The sequence below is a fragment of the Hordeum vulgare genome, chromosome 5H (genome assembly GCF_904849725.1).
Source record: "Hordeum vulgare subsp. vulgare chromosome 5H, MorexV3_pseudomolecules_assembly, whole genome shotgun sequence".
NCBI lineage: Eukaryota > Viridiplantae > Streptophyta > Magnoliopsida > Poales > Poaceae > Hordeum > Hordeum vulgare.
This window is the reverse complement of record NC_058522.1, coordinates 381,877,217-381,897,334: the sequence shown is the minus strand read 5'-3', so window position 1 is coordinate 381,897,334 and position 20,118 is coordinate 381,877,217. Positions and strand designations below refer to the sequence as shown.

Sequence of the window (20,118 nt, the reverse complement as noted above, 5' to 3'; positions counted from 1 at the left end):
GCTTTTGTTTCCTTTTAATAAATAATCCTTTTCGCTCTTGATCTACATTTTGTTTTGATTAATCGTAATTTGCACCATGCGGTTTTAGGTCATCAACAATTAATGGTCAACGGAAATCATATATACAATTGTTTGTGGAGAAACACAGTCGGCAACATGTGGGACAATTCCTCAACAGTTGCTTACGCACTCAATCTAACAACTTCTATGGTCACAAACCCAAACCTATTTGACCTTGACAGAGACAAAAGATGAAATGAGATGTGCCCTCTCATCTCATTCGTCCGTTCCCTATTCCGCTCACATGCTATAATTGCGTTGTATCATCGATCCATCGCCCACCGCTCATGAGATCGTCCATTCTAAACTTACCTGGTCATTGTTTTTTGTGCTTAATTTATCAAACCAGTGCGGTGGAAATGATCCGAGCGCTTAGAATATACGTGCATATTATTTTTGCAACAAAAATGTTTAAGTATGCTGCCAAGTAGACATTTTGACAGTGTCGACAATTATTAAAAAAAGGAAGAAGAAATTAACCTTATTTTAACCCATTTTCGTATTATTTTCACTACATATCTTTTACCCTTCATTATTTTTCCTTCATCTTCTGCCTTTTTTAAAAGCCCTTTTCAGTCTTTACGAATTGAGGTACATAAATTGTCATTAGTTTATGATGATACTATAAAAGATACTACCGCACTTTTATGATTTGACTCTTTTACCCTCTCTTATTCGCCTTTGTTGCCGCCTTTGCCAGATGATGAAGTATTCTTCATCCCATCCCTAGCGGTTAATGCAAATGTCAACTTTATTTTTCCTCTATTCGTTTCCATATTTTCTCTCAAGCTCTACCTTCCATGTACCTTGCCTATGTGTCTGAACCATCTTCTCCCTGACACATGTTCGAGCTATGGAGCATGTCTAACATGTATCATGATGAAGTATTCTTCATCCCATCCCTAGCGGTTAATGCAAATGTCAACTTTATTTTTCCTCTATTCGTTTCCATATTTTCTCTCAAGCTCTATCTTCCATGTACCTTGCCTATGTGTCTGAACCATCTCCTCCCTGACACATGTTCGAGCTAAGGAGCATGTCTAACGTGTATCCCGCGACGTAACGATATCAAACATCTCACGCTTTTATCTTTGTGTCACGTAAAACGGTTAGCAAAGGCGGCATAAACACATTTGGTAGCGTACTGAATCACCAAGTAGGAAAACCTATTCCGCAAGAGACGCTAGTTTCTTTCGACGGCATTTGTGTTGGTTCACATGGCATCTAGCGAGCAACTCGACGCGAGGAGATGGAGAAACCTGGATACGCGCTTGGCACGTAGATGAAGTGTCTTTCATGCTAGGACCGCGTGACGCTGCAAAGGCGTAGAAGTGATATTGTACCGAACTTAAACCTCAGCTCCACGTCTGCATGATATATCCTTCATCGCAATACGTGAAGTATAGACGATGGCTTTTGAAAACTTTTTATGTTTTTGTTTGCTTTTAATAAAGAATCGCGTTTGCTCTTGATCTACATTTTATTTCGGTTTATCCTAGTTTGCACTATCAATTTTTGATCATCAACGATGGGCAATACTCCTCCTGTTTTAAAATATAAGTATTTTAATTTTATATTAGTTTTAATACAAAATTGCGTGAAGCTTAAAGATATTTATTTTAGATGGAGGGAGTATGAAATTGTTTGTCGGGAAACACAGTCGGCGGCGTGTGGGACAACTCCTCAACAGTTGCTTACACACTCAATCCAACGGCTTGTATGGTCACAAACCCAAACCTAGTTGGCTAGTTGACGGTGACAGAGACAAAAGAGATGAGATGAGATGTGCCCTGCTATAATTGCGTTGCATCATCGATCCGTCTCCCGCCGCTCACGAGATCGACCGTCCGTAAACAAATCAACCGATCTCATTTTAATTAACAATAATAAGCCCGAGAAACGAGACAAAATTAGCCCGTAAGAAATATAGGCATCGCCGTCGTCAAGTGGCCATCGCCAACGTCCCGCAGCCTCCGCCTCCGCCTCCCTCCTTCCCTCCTCCTCCTCCTCCTCCTCCTCCTCATTCGACCTTCAATCACCTCATCCCCACCGGCGACCCCGAGGATAAGAACCCGAGTCGCGCCTCGCTCAAAATCCCGACGAATCTCGGGCCGCATCGAGGAATCCCCGAGGGTATTCATCAAGAATCCAACCAAGAAACCCCCCCGCCCGGCCCCGGTCGGTGGTCTCCGGCCATGGACACGGACCCGCTGCTCCCGACCACGGCGCCGCAGCTGCTCCACCCGCTGCCGGAGCACGCGCCGGTCTCCAACTTCGACGCCGCGCCGCCGCCCTCCCCGGCCTCCTCCTACAAGGACCGCCTCATCTTCGGGCCCCACCACCCGCCGCCGCCGCCGCCGCCCCCTCCCCCTCCCCCGCCGTCGGGGCACCACCACTACCGCCGCATCTCCGTCGGCCACGCGGACCCGTTCCGCGACTACGACCACCCGTCCTGCTCCTCCTCCCCTCCCTCCGACGAGGAGGCCCCGCCCCAGCCCACCACGCCCTCGCTCTTCAATCTCATCAGCGGCCGCACCAACCTCCACCGCTCCCGCACCGCGCCCGCCATGGCGCCGCTCAGCGCCGCCGTCCTCGCCGCCTCCGCCGAGGCCGACCACCACAACCCGCCACCGCCGCCGCGGAGGCCGGCCATCGTGCTGCACGCCTTCCTCTTCTTGCTCGCCTACCTCGCCCTCGGCGTCACCTTCTACGCCGCCTTCCCGGCCAACTTCACCTCCTCCGCCGGGCCCACCCACCCCGTCGTCGACGCCCTCTACTTCTGCATCGTCACGCTCTGCACAATCGGCTACGGGGACATCACCCCGGCCAGCCCTGCCGCCAAGCTCTTCGCCATATCCTTCGTCCTCATCGGCTTCGGCTTCGTCGACATCCTCCTCTCCGGCATGGTGTCCTATGTGCTCGACCTCCAGGAGCACCTCCTCATCACCGCAATCAAGAACCCCCGCTCTGCACGCAAGCACAGGCACAACTACATCTTTGACATCAAGAAGGGCCGAATGCGCGTCCGCATGAAGGTCGCCCTTGCCCTTGGTGTGGTGGCCATCTGCGTCGGCGTTGGGGCCACCGTGCTCAGGAAGGTGGAGAGCATGGGCTGGCTTGATGCCGTTTACCTTGCAGTGATGTCGGTGACCACGGTCGGGTACGGCGATCACGCGTTCAGGACGCTGCATGGACGCCTTTTTGCCTCTGCGTGGCTTCTTGTGTCCACGCTAGCCGTGGCACGGGCATTCCTCTACTTGGCGGAGATGAGGATCGACAAGAGGCACCGTGCAATGGCCAACTGGGTGCTCTCCAGAGACATGACCGTGTCAGAGTTTCTCGCTGCAGATATCGACAACAATGGCTATGTCACGTAAGTTATCGCAGCACTAAACCTTATTTTCATGCCTGCATTGACCAATTCGTGTATGGAACTTTGTGTTGAATACCATTCACCAATTTGGCATGTACAACGATTTTGAAAGTACTATGTCCCTGCAGACTTAACTCGCGGACATTAAGCAACATGTGTGCTGGTTGGAGACCAGCACATCATTGACATTATCAACAGCTCTGGCATTCAGTTACAGTATAGTCACACTTGAACTCACAAGTACAAGCCATAGAATATCTTGATGCCAGCTAGTGGACAGTAGGTGTATTATTAGCACTCCCTGACACACTGTTATAATTTCCACAAATGAGCTAATACGTTTTGTGGCTTATTTTTTACAATGGGTTATTCCTAATCCTGACAGTTGTATTGTGCTTACATAAAGCTAAAAATGGAAACTATAAAACAATGACTCAGCTTAATACTTGATATATGATTTATTTTTTCACTCAACTTAGTGCTTGATATATTATTTGTTTTGTGCTGCATTTTGAATTTGCTCAAATATATAATCTGAATATGGGGTGAAGAACATGCTGTTTGGGGACTGGATATATGTGGGCTTTGAATATAATGCATGTGGAATAATTATATACACCATCTATCAGTTGTGATTCTGGTGAATTATGACCACACTACTTATTTTTGTTGGCATATACTCCTTCCGATCGTAAATATAAGTCTTTCTAGAGATTTCAATACGGGCTACATATGGATGTATATAGACATATTTTAGAGTCTAGATTCACCCATTTTGCTCCATATGTAGTCCATATTGAAGTATCTGAAGACTTATATTTAGGAACGGAGGGAGTAGTACGAATAAAATTATGAAATCGGTTGTCTAGCCATGGTTATTTGGTCGTTGTATTTTGCTTATGTTTCTGTGATGGATTGTTGCTTTAAAATATTATAGAGCGCAATTAAAGGGCTGTAAGATGGCAAGAGCACTAAATCCAAAGGGCTTGACAGCCTTTTCAACTCAGAAGCGTGCCATAATAGGATCCGGAATGGTTACCTATGTAAAGTATGGCGTGTGGGGGAAGGATGGTTTTTATTAGTAAAATACAATTGTAAATTTTAATGAAATCTTCGGGACTGAGTAAATGAATCAACTTATGAGTATTGTATTGCTGACTTTTGTGCATGTTTTGGTAACTCAACCATGCTTTGTGTTGTATGACAACCCTGAGCCCATCAGAAATGCGTTATGTTAGGGTACATAATAATTTGTAAGAGAACAATTTATTTTGGTAATGTCCTTATATAAGACAACACATTGTCCATAATGTTGTTTATTTATCATCATATGCATGCTGTAGTACAATCATTTATCATAATGAAAGATATTTCCACTAGTTATGAAGCTATACCATATCCTGTTTTTCTTATACTGAGGTATTCACATAGTTTGCTGAGGTTCTTCCTACTGCAGACACAATTTTTTTTGCTTGTGTTGTAGAACTTCACTACGCATAAAATTAGTCAGGGATAATTGACGATTATGATTATGAGGTAGTTTAAAAATGTGCACACTGTATTGAAAATTTGTGATGGTGGATTCTGTAGTTATTCTCTAATATGCTATATGAATAGAGGAATTCAAGATACTGTATTTTTGTTGCAATAGCTCACCCCCTTGGTCTTCCTTTTAATTTGGAAGAGAGAATTGTGCCCTACAACACATTTCTTTCATGATTCTATCGCTTGTTAGTTGGTGTGCACAATAAGGCTTGATTTCTATCACATTTGACTTGTCTCCAAAAAGAAAAAGGAAAAAAATCCCAATATGTATAAAGCTATTTTTCTCCCAAACATAGCATTCTTGTAGAATATTCAATTCTTTGCTTTCAGCCTAGCGCTAAGAATTGTTATTTGCAATACTTTATGCATTGCACCTCATCGCTTGTGATTTCTGTACACCTATAGTATATTCAGTCAGTTATCTTGATGATGTTTCAATAATGCATTTAATTTTATATTTTATATGCGCAATTATTTCAGAATCCATTGATGTTAACCCTTAAGAGCTCACAGCTACTCTCATCTTTTTGTATTTTTCTATGGTAGGCAAGTATGGTTCTCAATTGTTATCAACATTGAAAGTGTAGTGGTTCTCAACAATCATCAACATAGAAAATATAGTGGTCTTTGGCGTGTATTATAATTGTATCCATTCCATTTTAGTAACCTTAATTTATGTTGAATTGGTAAATAACTTGTTTCTGCATCCATTTCTTAGCACATTGATTTGAACATTTTGTTGAGAAGCATTTGTTGTTTGCTTGGGTTTGGCATGTATGCATCCAAGTGATTTGCGTCTAGCACCACAAGAAAGAAAATGGAGCGCGCTTATAAGCAATAAAAGATGGAAGCTGCACCCTTTTATGTCTGCCTTAGCATTATACACCAGTTGTCATTCAAACACAATATTCAGATTGCAATAGTAAATCAATGTCATTTAGGCTGCTGATTGCATCAGACTGCTCTGTACTCCTGAAACTGCATATTACACCCACATTTAGTTATTTACGTTTAATTTGGTGGCAACACAAATAGACAATTTTCTCGAAATGCTCATGGTGTTAATACTTTTAGCTAACAGTTACTTCACAGCCAGAACGGAATAATAAGAAATATTTTCCGTCACACTTCCTGGAAGAGCATTTGTTTTAGTTCCATTTTTATACAACTTGCCTGGTTGTAGCAGCTGTATTGGTTAATGTTTTGCATTCGCGTTGTTTCAGGAAATCGGAGTTTGTGGTCTACAAGCTGAAAGAGATGGGGAAGATTTCGGATAAGGACATCAGGATGATCGTGGACCAGTTCCAGAGGCTGGACTCAGGAAACTGTGGAAAGATCACGCTCTCGGATCTTCTCCAGAGTCATCACCTGGGCCATGAACCCAGGGACAAGAAAAGGGGGAAGAATTCGTGACGCATGGCGCCGAGAAAATGTCGTAGGGTAGTAAAGAATTTTGGGCTGTAAAATATATGAAACCAGCAAAGGTTAGTGCTAGGACGCCTGCATCGAATGGGATTAAGTTGAAGGTAGAATAGCTCCAGATCATTTCATCGTGCCTGTAGGAAGGAAGCTGTAAATACAAGCAAAGCAGTTATCGAGATTCTTTTCTTTGGAAAACAATATGTGGTGGGGGGGGGGGGGGGGGGGGGGGCTGTTTTAGGTCAAACATGAGATGGATGACAGGTGTGGACCACATAGCTGATTCAGGCCCGGTTGGATGGACCAACGCCTCACTTTTTGGTTAGATGGATAGATCAGATCTCTACAGCACATACCACGCGTCCGTTTTGTTTGAATGATTTGACGTCGTTTTCTGGACTTAAGACACGGTCAGGCTGTCATGAAATTTAATTCTCTCTTTTTTCTGGCTCTGTTTGAGATAGAGATGACATGGTTTGTTGGACATGTGTAAAATGTAGGTGACGACTTGGACCTAGTGACAATTTGGGTGTCCAGGAAGTTTGGCGTTCTGCGGCGAAGGTGGATCCAAAAACGAAGCTTGCCTCTCCTTGGCTAAATTTCGTGTTTTGAACTTTTTTGTGAGGTAAATCGACATTTGACCCTAGTTTGAAAAAAATAATCAGGATTTGACTCTTTCACCTACCATTGTAGGCCGTTGCGGTAGGCTGGCACAACCGTCGGCGCCCGTGACGATAGATTGACGGAGGACGACGGATGGCAGTTAGTCGTTGACGTGAGAAAGGACCTAAGCCAACCAGCCTAGCGGTAGGGTATCTACACCTACCGTGGTAGACCCTGGCGGTAGGGTCCTGACATGGATAAGATGATTAGGATGCCCCCCCCCCAACCACCCATTCACCCCAATCACCTCCCCCCCCCCCTCCCCCCAAGCTCAACCCCCTCTCCCTCTCTCTTCCCACACAAACACCCAATAGATCCACTCCATTTGCTTGGGATTTAACCGGTGGATTCGGAGCATTTTCATCACCCAAGGTGCATCTCCTACTCCCCTCTTTTTTTCTTGATTGAAATCATCTATTATGGTTGATTTGCTCACTTATTTGCAAACCCTAGCTTTTGCTAAAATTATGATGGAGTTGATGAATATGATGCATTTTTTGTTATGTTTGTGCTTCGTATATGTTTTGTGGGCCTATCATTGTTGGGGGTACCGAGATCTAATGCTAGGATTAGTGGTCATGTTAGTGATTAGGTTAAGGTTAAGGTTTAGGATTAGGGTTGGGGTTAGGTTTAAGGTAATGATGATGGACCATGTGTTTTTTCTTGATTGAATAGAATTAATAGAAGTTATTTGTTTAATGTGTGCATAAAGTATGTAGTTGACTTTATTGTTTCATTGTTTCATTGTTTCCGTTGTTCTTAGATGGGTAGGCTCTTAAATGTTCACTATTTGAACAAGGCGACTTTGATGAATGGAAATGACGATGAAGGGGGAGAGGCTATGATTTTTGACACAGGTCCAAGCTTTGATGATCTTATAGTGAAATTGAGAAGCGTCTTACATTGGAATGACCCAATTGTCGAGGTTAATCTTATTAGGAGGTATGACGTTGGATTGGGATTAAAGTCCCGATTAAAGAGTATGCCCATCACCTCCCAATTGCATTGGGATGTGTACAAGGAAAAAGTGGACGCATCACAAGACACTTCACTTGAAATATTTGCCATAAAGGTTGATGCTCCTCCACTCCGAATTGATTTGAATCGCAATGTATTCTCCCCAATACATGATGTTAGTGTGGAGGTGTATGTCCCCAATTCTTCTAGCCAACCACCAAGTAGCCAACCACTAATCAAAAAGGATATCAATGCTAGAACCCTAGTACTTTGAGATGATGCTATTCCTCATGTTCAAGAAGATGCTAGTGGTCATATTGATGATGATGCTATTGTTACTCAAGAGGATGCTTATGCGGAAGATGAAGAGATTTATTACAATCCCATTGGTAACTTGGATGTCATTATTGTTAGAGCATATATCTCCATATGTGGTTTTGGTAATTGATGACAATTCCTATGGACTAATGGTTGCCTTAAGTTATATTTATAGGATTTGTCCATAGGCACTTCTTGAAGTCCATCTGTTGGGTTCAAGGAGTTTATATGATGACCAAGGTGGTATTCAAGGTATTATCCAAAGAATGGTCATAGAGACACATGGTTGATCAAGATCTGAGACAAAGAGTAAATCAAGATGATCAACACACAAAGCGTACAAGATGTACCGAGAGGGATCAAGTGATCCCGTGGTATGGTAAGCATTGTCCATTACGTGTTTGTGTACTAACCCATGGTCTTCGTGAGAGTTCTATGTGGGGGTTAGGTGTGTTTCCATGGGCTTGCGTCAAAGGGAAGATCTCATACAACCCATGAAGTATGACGTCAAGTTGTGATCGTCATCAAGATTGCGATGTGCAAGTTCAAGTGGATCAGCACGAAGATATCATGCTTGAAGTTTGCCGTCCATTGTGGTGGCAATGGACTTGTGAAGATATGCTGAAGAGTGGCTCACCCATAGTGAGTATGGGGGAGCAATCAATTAGTCTTCATCAAGCCAACGCAATCAAGAAAGGTGGTCCATCTTGAGGAAGCCAAGATCATCATCATCTAGCTCAAGAGGACGAGGTGCAAGGTATAGGTTTGCCCTTGATAGGTTTTCTGTTTAGGATAGATTGCTATACTATCAAGGGGGGCTCTCAAGTGAGTAGCTTGAACGTATCGTTCGTTGAGAGCTCAAACCATTTGCATCCTTGCATCATACTTCTTGGTTCTTGTTTGGTGTTTCTCTTTGTGAGTTTTAGAGCTTATGGTCATCTTTGTGACAAGCTCGAGTTCATCGAAGACGGAGTCCATATGCATCTACTATGATGTTTTCGATGTTGGAGTTTTTGCCAGTTCTTCATTCATAGAGGACTCACATCTCTATATCATTGGCATTTTCATATCTGCATGGTCTTAAGATTTCCAGTCGCTGTTTGGATAGCTCTCGTCGTCCTGAATCCAACAAGCTTGGGTTTGCTCGATTCGGAGCTCGTATGCGAAAGTTATGGCTGTTTCAGTGGCGAGCGGTAGTACCGCTGGACCTAGCGGTAGTACCGCTTGACCTAGCGATAGTACTGCTAGAGTTGGCGGTAGTACCGCTGGCCCTAGCGGTAGTACCGCTGGCTGGCGGTAGTACCGCCCCTGGTCAGCGGTAGTACCGCTCCAGGAGCTTAGTACTGCCTGCCTAGCGGTTGTTCATGGACGGACCTTTTTGCGAAGACTTTCTTGGCGGTGGTAGTGCCTTTGCACTACCAGGGGCCCAACGGTAGTACCGCTGCAGCCAACGGTAGTACCGCTGCAGCCAGCGGTAGTACCGCTGGAGCTCGGGCAGAGAGTGGGGGTAACAGTCTGATTCCTTCCCCCACTATATAAAGGGGGTCTTCTTCCCCCTTGGTTTTATCCATCCGTTGAGCTCTTGTTCTACCTCCATTGTTGACATTCTTAGAGCTTGCTAACTCTCAATCCCTCCAATGGTTCTTGCTTGTTCTTGAGGGAAAAGAGAGAGGAGATCTAGATCCACATCTCCACCAATCACTTTCTCCTCTATGTGAGGGGAACCCCTTGGATCTAGATCTTGGAGTTCTTTGTGAGCTCCTTGTTCTTCCTCTCATATTTCTCCATAGCTTTTGTTGTTGTGGAGGGATTTGAGTGTGAGGGACTTGATCACTTCGTGTGTTCTTGCCATTGCATTAGTTGCATCGGTTTGAGTTCTCCACGGTGATACATGGAAGTGAGAAGTTGAGAAGCTTACTACCTTTGGTACTTAGAAGCTTTGGCATCCTAGAAGCTTGGTGGTGTCTCGGAGCTCAATCATTGTGGTGTGAAGCTCCGGGCAAGCGTCGGGGCCTCCAATTAGGTTGTGGAGATAGCCCCGAGCAATTTGTACGGGTACCGGTAACCGCCCCCAAGGGTTGCCACGTGTAGGGGTTTAGTGACCGCCCCAAGGTTTGCCATTTGTATGGGTTCGGTGACCGCCCTCAAGGGTCCCTTAGTGGAATCACGGCATCTTGCATTGTGCGAGGGCGTGAGGAGATTACGGTGGCCTTAGTGGCATCTTGGGGAGCATTGTGCCTCCACACCGCTCTAACGGAGATTAGCATCCGCAAGGGTGTGAACTTCGGGATACATCATCGTCTCCCCGTGCCTCGGTTATCTCTTACCCGAACCCTTTACTTATGCACTTTACTTTGTGATAGACATATTGTTTATTGTAATATATCTTGCTATCACTTAGTTGTTTATCTTGCTTAGCATAAGTTGTTGGTGCACATAGGTGAGCCTAGTTGTTTGTAAGTTTTGTGCTTGACATATTAAACGTTAGTTTTATTCCGCATTTGTTCAAGCCTAAACCTTAATTATTTTAAAGCGCCTATTCACCCCCCCCTCTAGGCGACATCCACGTCCTTTCAATTGTGCACCAACAAGACATGGTTCGTACCCTCCCTTATACCCGTATGTGTGGGTATGGCTCAGATTATGAGGGTCCAGAGGAAGAATTGGATGAGGATGGGTTCACGAGGGAGGCACAAAGAACGAAGTCTAGAGGGCCACGAGGGAGGCACAAGCTATCAGCCCACCCACCCCCCCCCCCCGGACGCGTCCTGTTGGCTTGTGGGCCCCTCGTAAGGCCTCCAGCCTTTTTTCGATGCTCGTTGGTCTTCTTTTGGTCCAGAAAAAACAATAAAAGTTTCAGGGCAATTGGACTTCGTTTGGTATGGAAAACCTGAAAAGTGAAAAACACGCAGAAAACAGCAATTGGCACTGGCATTGGGTCAATAAGTTAGTGCTCAAAAATAATAAAAATGGGTAAATAAACAACCCAAAAGTATTCTAGAATGATAATATATCAGCATGGAACAATAAAAAATTATAGATACGTTGGAGGCGCATCAGCGGTAGGGTACTAGATTTAGTACAAGTTGTGTGTCGTCTTGAATGTTGGTTTTTTTACGATAGGGTTTGACACCCTATCACCAAATGGAGTGGCGGTAAGATCTCGGACTTTGGGGCGGCTTTTTTGCGTGCTTTGCAGCCTACCTCCAAGGACCTGGGCGGTAGGGTGCCCAAGCCTACCCCCGTGACCCCGGAAGTAGGGTACCGGATTTAGTGCAAGCTCTTTGTTGTCTTGAATGTTGATTTTCTCTACAGTAGGGTTTGACAACCTACTGTCAGAGGGCGTGGCGGTAGGGTCCTAGAATAATCAGTAAATAAACTCTAATAGACTCTTTTTGCAATAAAACAATCAAACATAACATAAAATAACCAGGCTTGAGGAGTTGTCAAATAATTCCGACATAGTTCATTACATTGAAGAGTTTAAGTGAGAAGGATACAAGTCATTACAATCTTGTTCTACACCGGCAACCAATCTCTAATATGTTTAATACGTTCAATTTATTCATCACACTCACGATTAGGCTCCAATACAAACTCAGCGGATCCCGACAAATGGATCATCACATCTTTTACAGCGCGGAACCAATCCCATCGAGCACGTCAGTTAGGATTCTCCGACACACCTTGTTTGATTGCCCATCCAATAACCTGTCCAAGTCTTGTCAAGTCCACCTCTTGGAATTCTTGTTTGCTGATAGAAAATGATATCTCCATTGCCAAAGCGTGTCTACAAGTATGTTCCTTCTCCTGCAGCTCATGAAGTATCTTTTCTTTTTCTTCCACAACTTTCTTATTCTTGCAAAAGTGATACTTGTTGAAATCCATCGTAACTGCATTTGCCTCCTCGTAACTCTTTATCCATGCTTCAAGCTGAGCCATCACCCAACTGCGTCACTCCTCTAAACATTTCTCCATTGCTACCCGCAAAACGATTTCTGGAACGACCATCGTACATGAATATTGCGGTTTCAAAGATTAGTTCAAATGACATACAACAAAACACGACTTAAATGAAATATAGAACATCAATTTACTTAATATGACATAGGACATCAAGTTCATCAGGAGTTCAAATGATAAGGGTACAAGTCATAATGGTTCAAATGAGAAAATGGTAACAAAATGGATACATGTCATTATAGTTCAAATGACGAAGGTTACATAGCCGAATGCTAAGCTAATGAGCACCAATCTATTTGTCGTACGGTCCCAGATTACAACAAAGAACATCATTTCTTTCTTTCACCCATGCCCAATGAGAAGCCTGCTTCGATAGCGGCAAAAATGGTTGCCTCACTAACCAATCAATGACCTGGCCGTGGTTTTCCACATTGAACTCACCATATTATTCCTTTATTGTACACAATGCAATTTGCCGTGCAAGATCACATCTACAATCTTTTTCGGTCTTCTTGAGCTTGGCCAACTGAAAAGCACTCGATGACGCCTAGAGGGGGGGTGAATAGGCTATTTAAAAACTTCTTCGGATTTGGCTTAACCTAATGCGGAAATAAACTAAGAGGGTACTTGTCAAGCACAAATCCTAAATGCACTAGGCACTGCAACGTGTATCAACAACACGATCTACCAAGATGGACACAATATAGTTACTAACGAGCACAAGTAAGTTACACAAACTTACTTGAGCTATATCACACGACAAGTAGGTGAGCGACACAAGATACTAGATCACGCTATATCACACGATATATCAAAAGCTGCAAGTGTGAACGTGTGGATATAGAGGGTATGCTTGAGTGATTAATATTGTACAAGAAATAGCCAACACAATATAGTGAGCACAACCAATATGCAATGTATGTATGCTCAAGTAACACAAGTAAACCACAAGTAAGGAGTTAGGATTAAGGATAACCAAGGTCACTGAGACGAAGATGTATCTCGATGTTCACTTCCTTGGAGGGAAGCTAGTCACCGTTAGAGAGGTGGATGTTACCACGAAGGCACACCAACGCCACGAAGGCTCACCCTATTCTCCCTTTGAGATAACACCACGAAGGCGTTTCTCAACCACTAGTGGTAAGCCTTTGAGGTGGCTTCCAAACCCTCACAAACTTTTCCGGGGGTAATCACACGGATTGATTCCTCTCCGAAGAACTCCTACCGCCTAGGAGTCTCCAACCTCCAAGAGTAACAAGATCACGGGGAATGCTCAAAACTTGCTCAAATCTCAAATAGCTTGGGTTGAGAGAAGGAGAGGGAGACGATCTATCTTTTGATTGGAACAACTCTCAAAGGGGCTCACAAATGCTCTTGGGATCTAAGATTTGGTGTGAGCAAATGTGTGTGAGGTAGAAATGTGTTCTTATGAGGATATGGCTGTGTTGGACACCCTCTCACGAAGTGGGAGGGGGTATATATAGTGGGGAGTGTAAAAACAGCCGTTGGGGACACTTTAAGTCACACAGGGTTCGGACGTCCGGCAGTTTACGGAAGTCCGGGCGTCCGCAAGGGGTCGAACGTCCGACAGGGGTCGGTCGTTCGAGAGCTGTAGATATGTCTGGAAACACTGTGAGTTGAACAGGGACCGGACGTTCGGAGAAGGCCGGAAATTCGAGTTATTCGACTCAACTTCTTCTGGTGCAAGGTTCCGGATTTCCGAAGGGGTCGGACGTCCGGCCCTCGGACGTCCGGAGGGAGCCGGAAATCCGAGTTATAGAGCTCACGTTCTTCTGGTGCAGGGCTCCGGATTTCCGAAGCTGGTCGGTCGACCGACCCTCGGATGTCCGGAGGGAGCCGGAAATCCGAGTTATAGGGCTCAAGTTCTTCTGGTGCAGGGCTCCGGATTTCCGAAGCCTGTCGGTCGTCCGACCCTTGACCGGCCCTCGGACGTCCGGAGGGAGCCGGAAGTCCGAGACATTAGACCTGTTTTGAGATAGGAGCAGAGTAGAGAATATGTGGTATTGAGCAGAATAGTGGATATCTAGTTTGAGCAAGTTCATCACAAAAACCTGTGATCCCCTCTTAATAGTTCGGGATCCCTAAAGACTCAAGAATTGTAAAAGGGATACCGATGATCCATACTTGAGTGTGTACTTTTATTCGCTGATCATCACTCCGCACCGCTAACATCAAAGTAACTGATACCTTGAGTTAGCCCTTTCACTTGAGCTTGATGTTGTTGTTCCTTCTTGGCTCAATGTTGAAAGCAAGACATGATGAAGTCTTCAAGTATCTCTCCCATACACAATGTGGAAAGCCTAGCTTATATATTTATCTTCATTTGTCCACCATGTGAACATCCACAAGGATCAAGCATGTAGTGCTCAGGAATGCTTATCTTGATCTTGTCCTTGTTAGAACATGAGCTTGTCCCTATCAACACATGATCATTCACAATAGCTTAAAAAGGGTTAGTGATTAATTATCTATATGTGTGTTGTCAGCAACACCAAAACACGATTAAGGGCATGACTACACTTTCAATCTCCCCCTTTTTGGTAGTTGATGACAACATACATATAGCTCTCAACAATAGTAATAGACATGTGTGGCTTAGGAGAGTTTTGTTACGATGCTTATGAAGCTCCCCCTTATTATATGCATAGTAAAATAGGTAAGTGCGAGAGCTACCCCTTAATGTGTGCATTGAAGATAATAGCATGATATAACACCATAATAGTTCAACAATACATAGCATATCATATGAATCAATAGGATAGCATAAAACTCATCATCATATGACACAACGATAATATCGTGATATCTCATCACCACATGATAGTTCAACAATACATCATCCATAGGTGATGGCATAGCACACCATCCATAAGTATTGTTACATGATGATACATCATTAAGTTCGACATAATACATCATACCATACATTGTGAGAGGAACTAAAATCGAAAACTAAGATAAGATAATGGTCTCCCCCTTTGGCATCAAGGACCAAAAAGGAGGGAAAACCAGCAATGCTATCACATACTCAAGGATCACCCTCATCAATATCATCATTAATCAGGCATCATCCTCATCATCAGGCAAACCACTGCCACCAGCCTCGTCAAGAAAATCAGCCCACTCAGGACCAGATGGGAAGCCAAAGTCAGAAGGAGGAGCAGCAAGAAGGGCCTCATCATCACTCACATCAAGAGCGCCCGAGTCTCTCAGACGAGCCTTGAGGGCATTCTTGGAGGAGACTAGGCGAGAAACCACGTCATGGGTTTGACCACACTGGAAAGAGACGGCCTTCATCATAGCAGAATGTGCCTTGCCAATGAATTTGGCAAAGCGACCGAGAGGAGCGGAGCTAGATGAGGGGGTTGCTGACCGGGCAGCAGTGCGGCGAGTGGATGTGGAGGATGGGGTTTTCTTGGGAACATAGTTATCCGCCATGTGAGCGGGAATGACCCACTTGTGATGTGTGTGAGTGACATCAACAGAGAAATCAACAACATGATTAATAAGAGTCTGGATGAAGGGGGCATGAGGGAAAGCTCGCTTGTATTGAAAACTAGCAAGCTGAATCTCATGCCATAGAAAGTGAGGCACATTAATTTTGCTCTTGGGGTGCTCGCACAAGTGTGACATGATGTCAATACAGTAGCCACTGCAAGAGCCCTTATCACCCATCTTGGGATAGATGGTGCGGATAAGACACTGAAAGATGATAAAGTAAGGTGAACGCCAGATGGATACCTGGTTAAGATCCTTCATGCGTTCATCCGCATCAAGCTCACGGAGTGGTTTGAGGAGATACCCACACGCCTCAATGAACTTAGGTGCATGGTTAGGATCATTCCTATGTATTTTGAAGCCGGAGTTGGGAAACCAAGTGCGGCAACAAACGTATCATAAGAAGCTGTGAAGCGAACGTCAGAGGTGATCCAGCTAACAGTGTGATTTGGAGCAAAGAAGCATGTGGCATAGAACTGGTGAATGGCAGCAGCGTTAAAATCACGATGAAAAGCAAACGGGGCAGCAAGCCCCGATGCCTCAATAAGCTCAATGGCACCCGGGTATTTCGCCGGGTGCATGCGAATATGCTCAAGATCTATGAAGTGATGAACAGAGAGACCCTTAGAAACTATGACTGTAGTAAAAATGTCCGCCTGGACGTGTGTGCGGAAACGTGAGTCCGTAGAGTCACGTACGACAGTGAATTGATCAATGTCGCGGCGGAAAGTGAGGTATGAAGACTTGGCAAGCGTGGTGAAGTTCGTGACTTCACGACCTAAGGTAGCAGGGGGTTCAAGTGAGATGCGACGAGCTTCACCTGCGGGCTGAGAAGGAGGAGGTGGTGGCATATAGGACGCCCTGCGAGTCCCGGGCTTTGGCATGGACCTCCGATCGGCGGGCTGGTCAGCACGGTCCTCGGCGGCAAGCTCATCCTCGAAGTCAGAGCCATCACCATCAGACGACGAGGGGAGTTGTGGAGACGGAGGACGTCGGGCAGTCCGTTTGAAGGGACGACGTTGCCCTTCCGAGTCCGACCCCGTGCCAGTAGGGGCATGAGCAGATGAGCCAGCAACGTCCTTCCGGGCGGCATGCTTAACCCTGGGCATGATGCACAACAACCTACACGGATGGAAACCCCAAATGAGGAATGAACATGGTCAAACCATATGAACGAACACGTGGACTTGGGAGAGAGGGGACCAAACGCGAGGGGAACGAAGGAGATACCTGCAGATGGATCCCGCGGAGGAAGAAGAGGAAGAAGAGAAGGATCCGTGGAGGAGATCAGGCAGATCTCGGGAGTGGCAGCGCGGGCGAGCGCTCCTGGTGCTGGCGGCGGCGGCTGCACGGGAAAAAAGGGGGCGCGTGAGGGCTAGGGAAAAGCCCAGCCCCGCGCCCATCTATTTATAGGCCCCGATGTGTCGGACGTCCGACACGCGTCGGACGTTCGGAGAGGATTTTGCCATCGGACGACCGACACTGGTCGGACGTCCGGAATGAGGTTAGCCGTCGGATGTCCGAGACACGTCGGACGACCGAGAGAGAGGAGGAGGCAGAGGCTGATTCTGGAATTTTTGATGATGAGGTGATACTAAGTATTCTCGCATGTGTAGCAGCCAAAGGGACCTCTCAACTAACATATTTTGGACATGGTCTGATGTAAGTCTTTTAATACGATTACTACGATAAATGTGGATCCAAAATACGTCAAACGCATGAGTGCATAGAATCATGCACAAGTTATCCTTTTATAAGAGCAAGGCACATGACACAAGGGTCATGGCACAAATTTGTCTCATTCATATGACCATGAAGAGCTAAGAGAACACCAACACTAAGCATTTCATCAATGTGATTCACAAGGACATGCAGGAAATTACAAAGTGGAAAAAGTATTATGTTCATGCCATGATGCAACCTACACAGTGTTGACTCTAATATTGTACATGCATGAAGTAAATACTTGTTACCGGAAAAGCATTGGTATGGCGTAGAAGTAGCCGAGTCCTGTCTTGACTCTAATTTCTTCGTGACTAGCACCATCTTTTTCTGAGAATAAGTCAAGATAGCAATGCTTCTCCAAAGTACCTAAACCACCAATTAGGCACAATTGTTGGGGAACGTCGCATGGGAAACAAAAAATTTCCTACGCGCACGAAGACCTATCATGGTGATGACCATCTACGAGAGGGGATGAGTGATCTACGTAACCTTGTAGACCGTACAACAGAAGCGTTAGAGAATGCGGTTGATGTAGTGGAACGTCCTCACGTCCCTCGATCCACCCCGCAAACAATCCCGCGATCAGTCCCACGATCTAGTACCGAACAGACGGCACCTCCGCGTTCAGCACACGTACAGCTCGACGATGATCTCGGCCTTCTTGATCCAGCAAGAGAGACGGAGAGGTAGAAGAGTTCTCCGGCAGCGTGACGGCGCTCCGGAGGTTGGTGATGACCTTGTCTCAGCAGGGCTCCGCCCGAGCTCCGCAGAAACGTGATCTAGAGGAAAAACCGTGGAGGTATGTGGTCGGGCTGCCGTGGAAAAGTCGTCTCAAATCAGCCCCAATACCTCCGTATATATAGGTGGGAGGGAGGGGACCTTGCCTTGGGGCTCAAGGAGCCCCAAGGGGGTCGGCCGAGTCCAAGGGGGGAAGGCTCCCCCCCCCAAACCGAGTTGGACTTGGTTTGGTGGGTGGGAGTCCTTCCCTTCCTTCCCACCTCCCTTTTTTTTCTTTCTCTTTGATTTTCCTTTGTATGGCGCATAGGGCCCTTTTGGGCTGTCCCACCAGCCCACTAAGGGTTGGTGCACCATCCTCATGTCCTATGGGCTTCCCCGGGGTGGGTTGCCCCCCCCCCCCGCCCCGGTGAACTCCCGGAACCCATTCGTCATTCCCGGTACATTCCCGGTAACTCCGAAAACCTTCCGATAATCAAATGAGGTCATCCTATATATCAATCTTCGTTTCTGGACCATTCCGGAAACCCTCGTGACGTCCGTGATCTCATCCGGGACTCCGAACAACATTCGGTAACCAACCATATAACTCAAATACGCATAAAACAACGTCGAACCTTAAGTGTGCAGACCCTGCGGGTTCGAGAACTATGTAGACATGACCCGAGAGACTCCTCGGTCAATATCCAATAGCGGGACCTGGATGCCCATATTGGATCCTACATATTCTACGAAGATCTTATCGTTTGAACCTCAGTGCCAAGGATTCATATAACCCCGTATGTCATTCCCTTTGTCCTTCGGTATGTTACTTGCCCGAGATTCGATCGTCAGTATCCGTATACCTATTTCAATCTCGTTTACCGGCAAGTCTCTTTATTCGTTCCGTAATACAAGATCCCGCAACTTACACGAAGTCACATTGCTTGCAAGGCTTGTGTGTGATGTTGTATTACCGAGTGGGCCCCGAGATACCTCTCCGTCACACGGAGTGACAAATCCCAGTCTTGATCCATACTAACTCAACTAACACCTTCGGAGATACCTGTAGAGCATCTTTATAGTCACCCAGTTACGTTGCGACGTTTGATACACACAAAGCATTCCTCCGGTGTCAGTGAGTTATATGATCTCATGGTCATAGGAATAAATACTTGACACGCAGAAAACAGTAGCAACAAAATGACACGATCAACATGCTACGTCTATTAGTTTGGGTCTAGTCCATCACGTGATTCTCCTAATGACGTGATCCAGTTATCAAGCAACAACACCTTGTTCATAATCAGAAGACACTGACTATCTTTGATCAACTGGCTAGCCAACTAGAGGCTTGCTAGGGACGGTGTTTTGTCTATGTATTCACACATGTAAATGAGTCTTCGTTCAATACAATTATAGCATGGATAATAAACGGTTATCTTGATACAGGAATTATAATAATAACTATATTTATTATTGCCTCTAGGGCATAATTCCAACAGTCTCCCACTTGCACTAGAGTCAATAATCTAGCCCTCACATCATCATGTGAATTACATTGTAATAAATCTAACACCCATACAGTTCTGGTGTTGACCATGCTTTGGCCGTGGAAGAGGTTTAGTCAGCGGGTCTGCTACATTCAGATCCGTGTGCACTTTGCATATATTTACGTCCTCTCCCTCGACGTAGTCGCGGATGAGGTTGAAGCGTCGTTTGATGTGTCTGGTCTTCTTGTGAAACCGCGGTTCCTTTGCTAAGGCAATGGCACCCGTGTTGTCACAGAACAAGGTTATTGGATTCAGTGCGCTTGGCACCACTCCAAGATCCGTCATGAACTGCTTCATCCAGACACCCTC

At 45.5% G+C, this 20,118-nt stretch overlaps 1 protein-coding gene and 1 long non-coding RNA gene across 2 annotated transcripts; both read left to right on the top strand.

The window, feature by feature from the left end:
* The first annotated feature begins 2,020 nt into the window (after positions 1-2,020).
* Positions 2,021-6,595, top strand: LOC123398233 (two pore potassium channel c-like). Its single transcript, XM_045092727.1, has 2 exons — positions 2,021-3,433; positions 6,202-6,595. The coding sequence occupies exons 1-2, from the start codon at positions 2,256-2,258 to the stop codon at positions 6,389-6,391; spliced, it is 1,368 nt and encodes a 455-aa protein (XP_044948662.1). The 5' UTR covers positions 2,021-2,255; the 3' UTR covers positions 6,392-6,595.
* A 749-nt stretch (positions 6,596-7,344) lies between these two features.
* On the top strand, positions 7,345-8,416 carry LOC123398232. Its single transcript, XR_006610112.1, has 2 exons — positions 7,345-7,432; positions 7,824-8,416. It is a non-coding gene; the product is annotated as an uncharacterized LOC123398232 (long non-coding RNA).
* Positions 8,417-20,118: the final 11,702 nt, after the last annotated feature.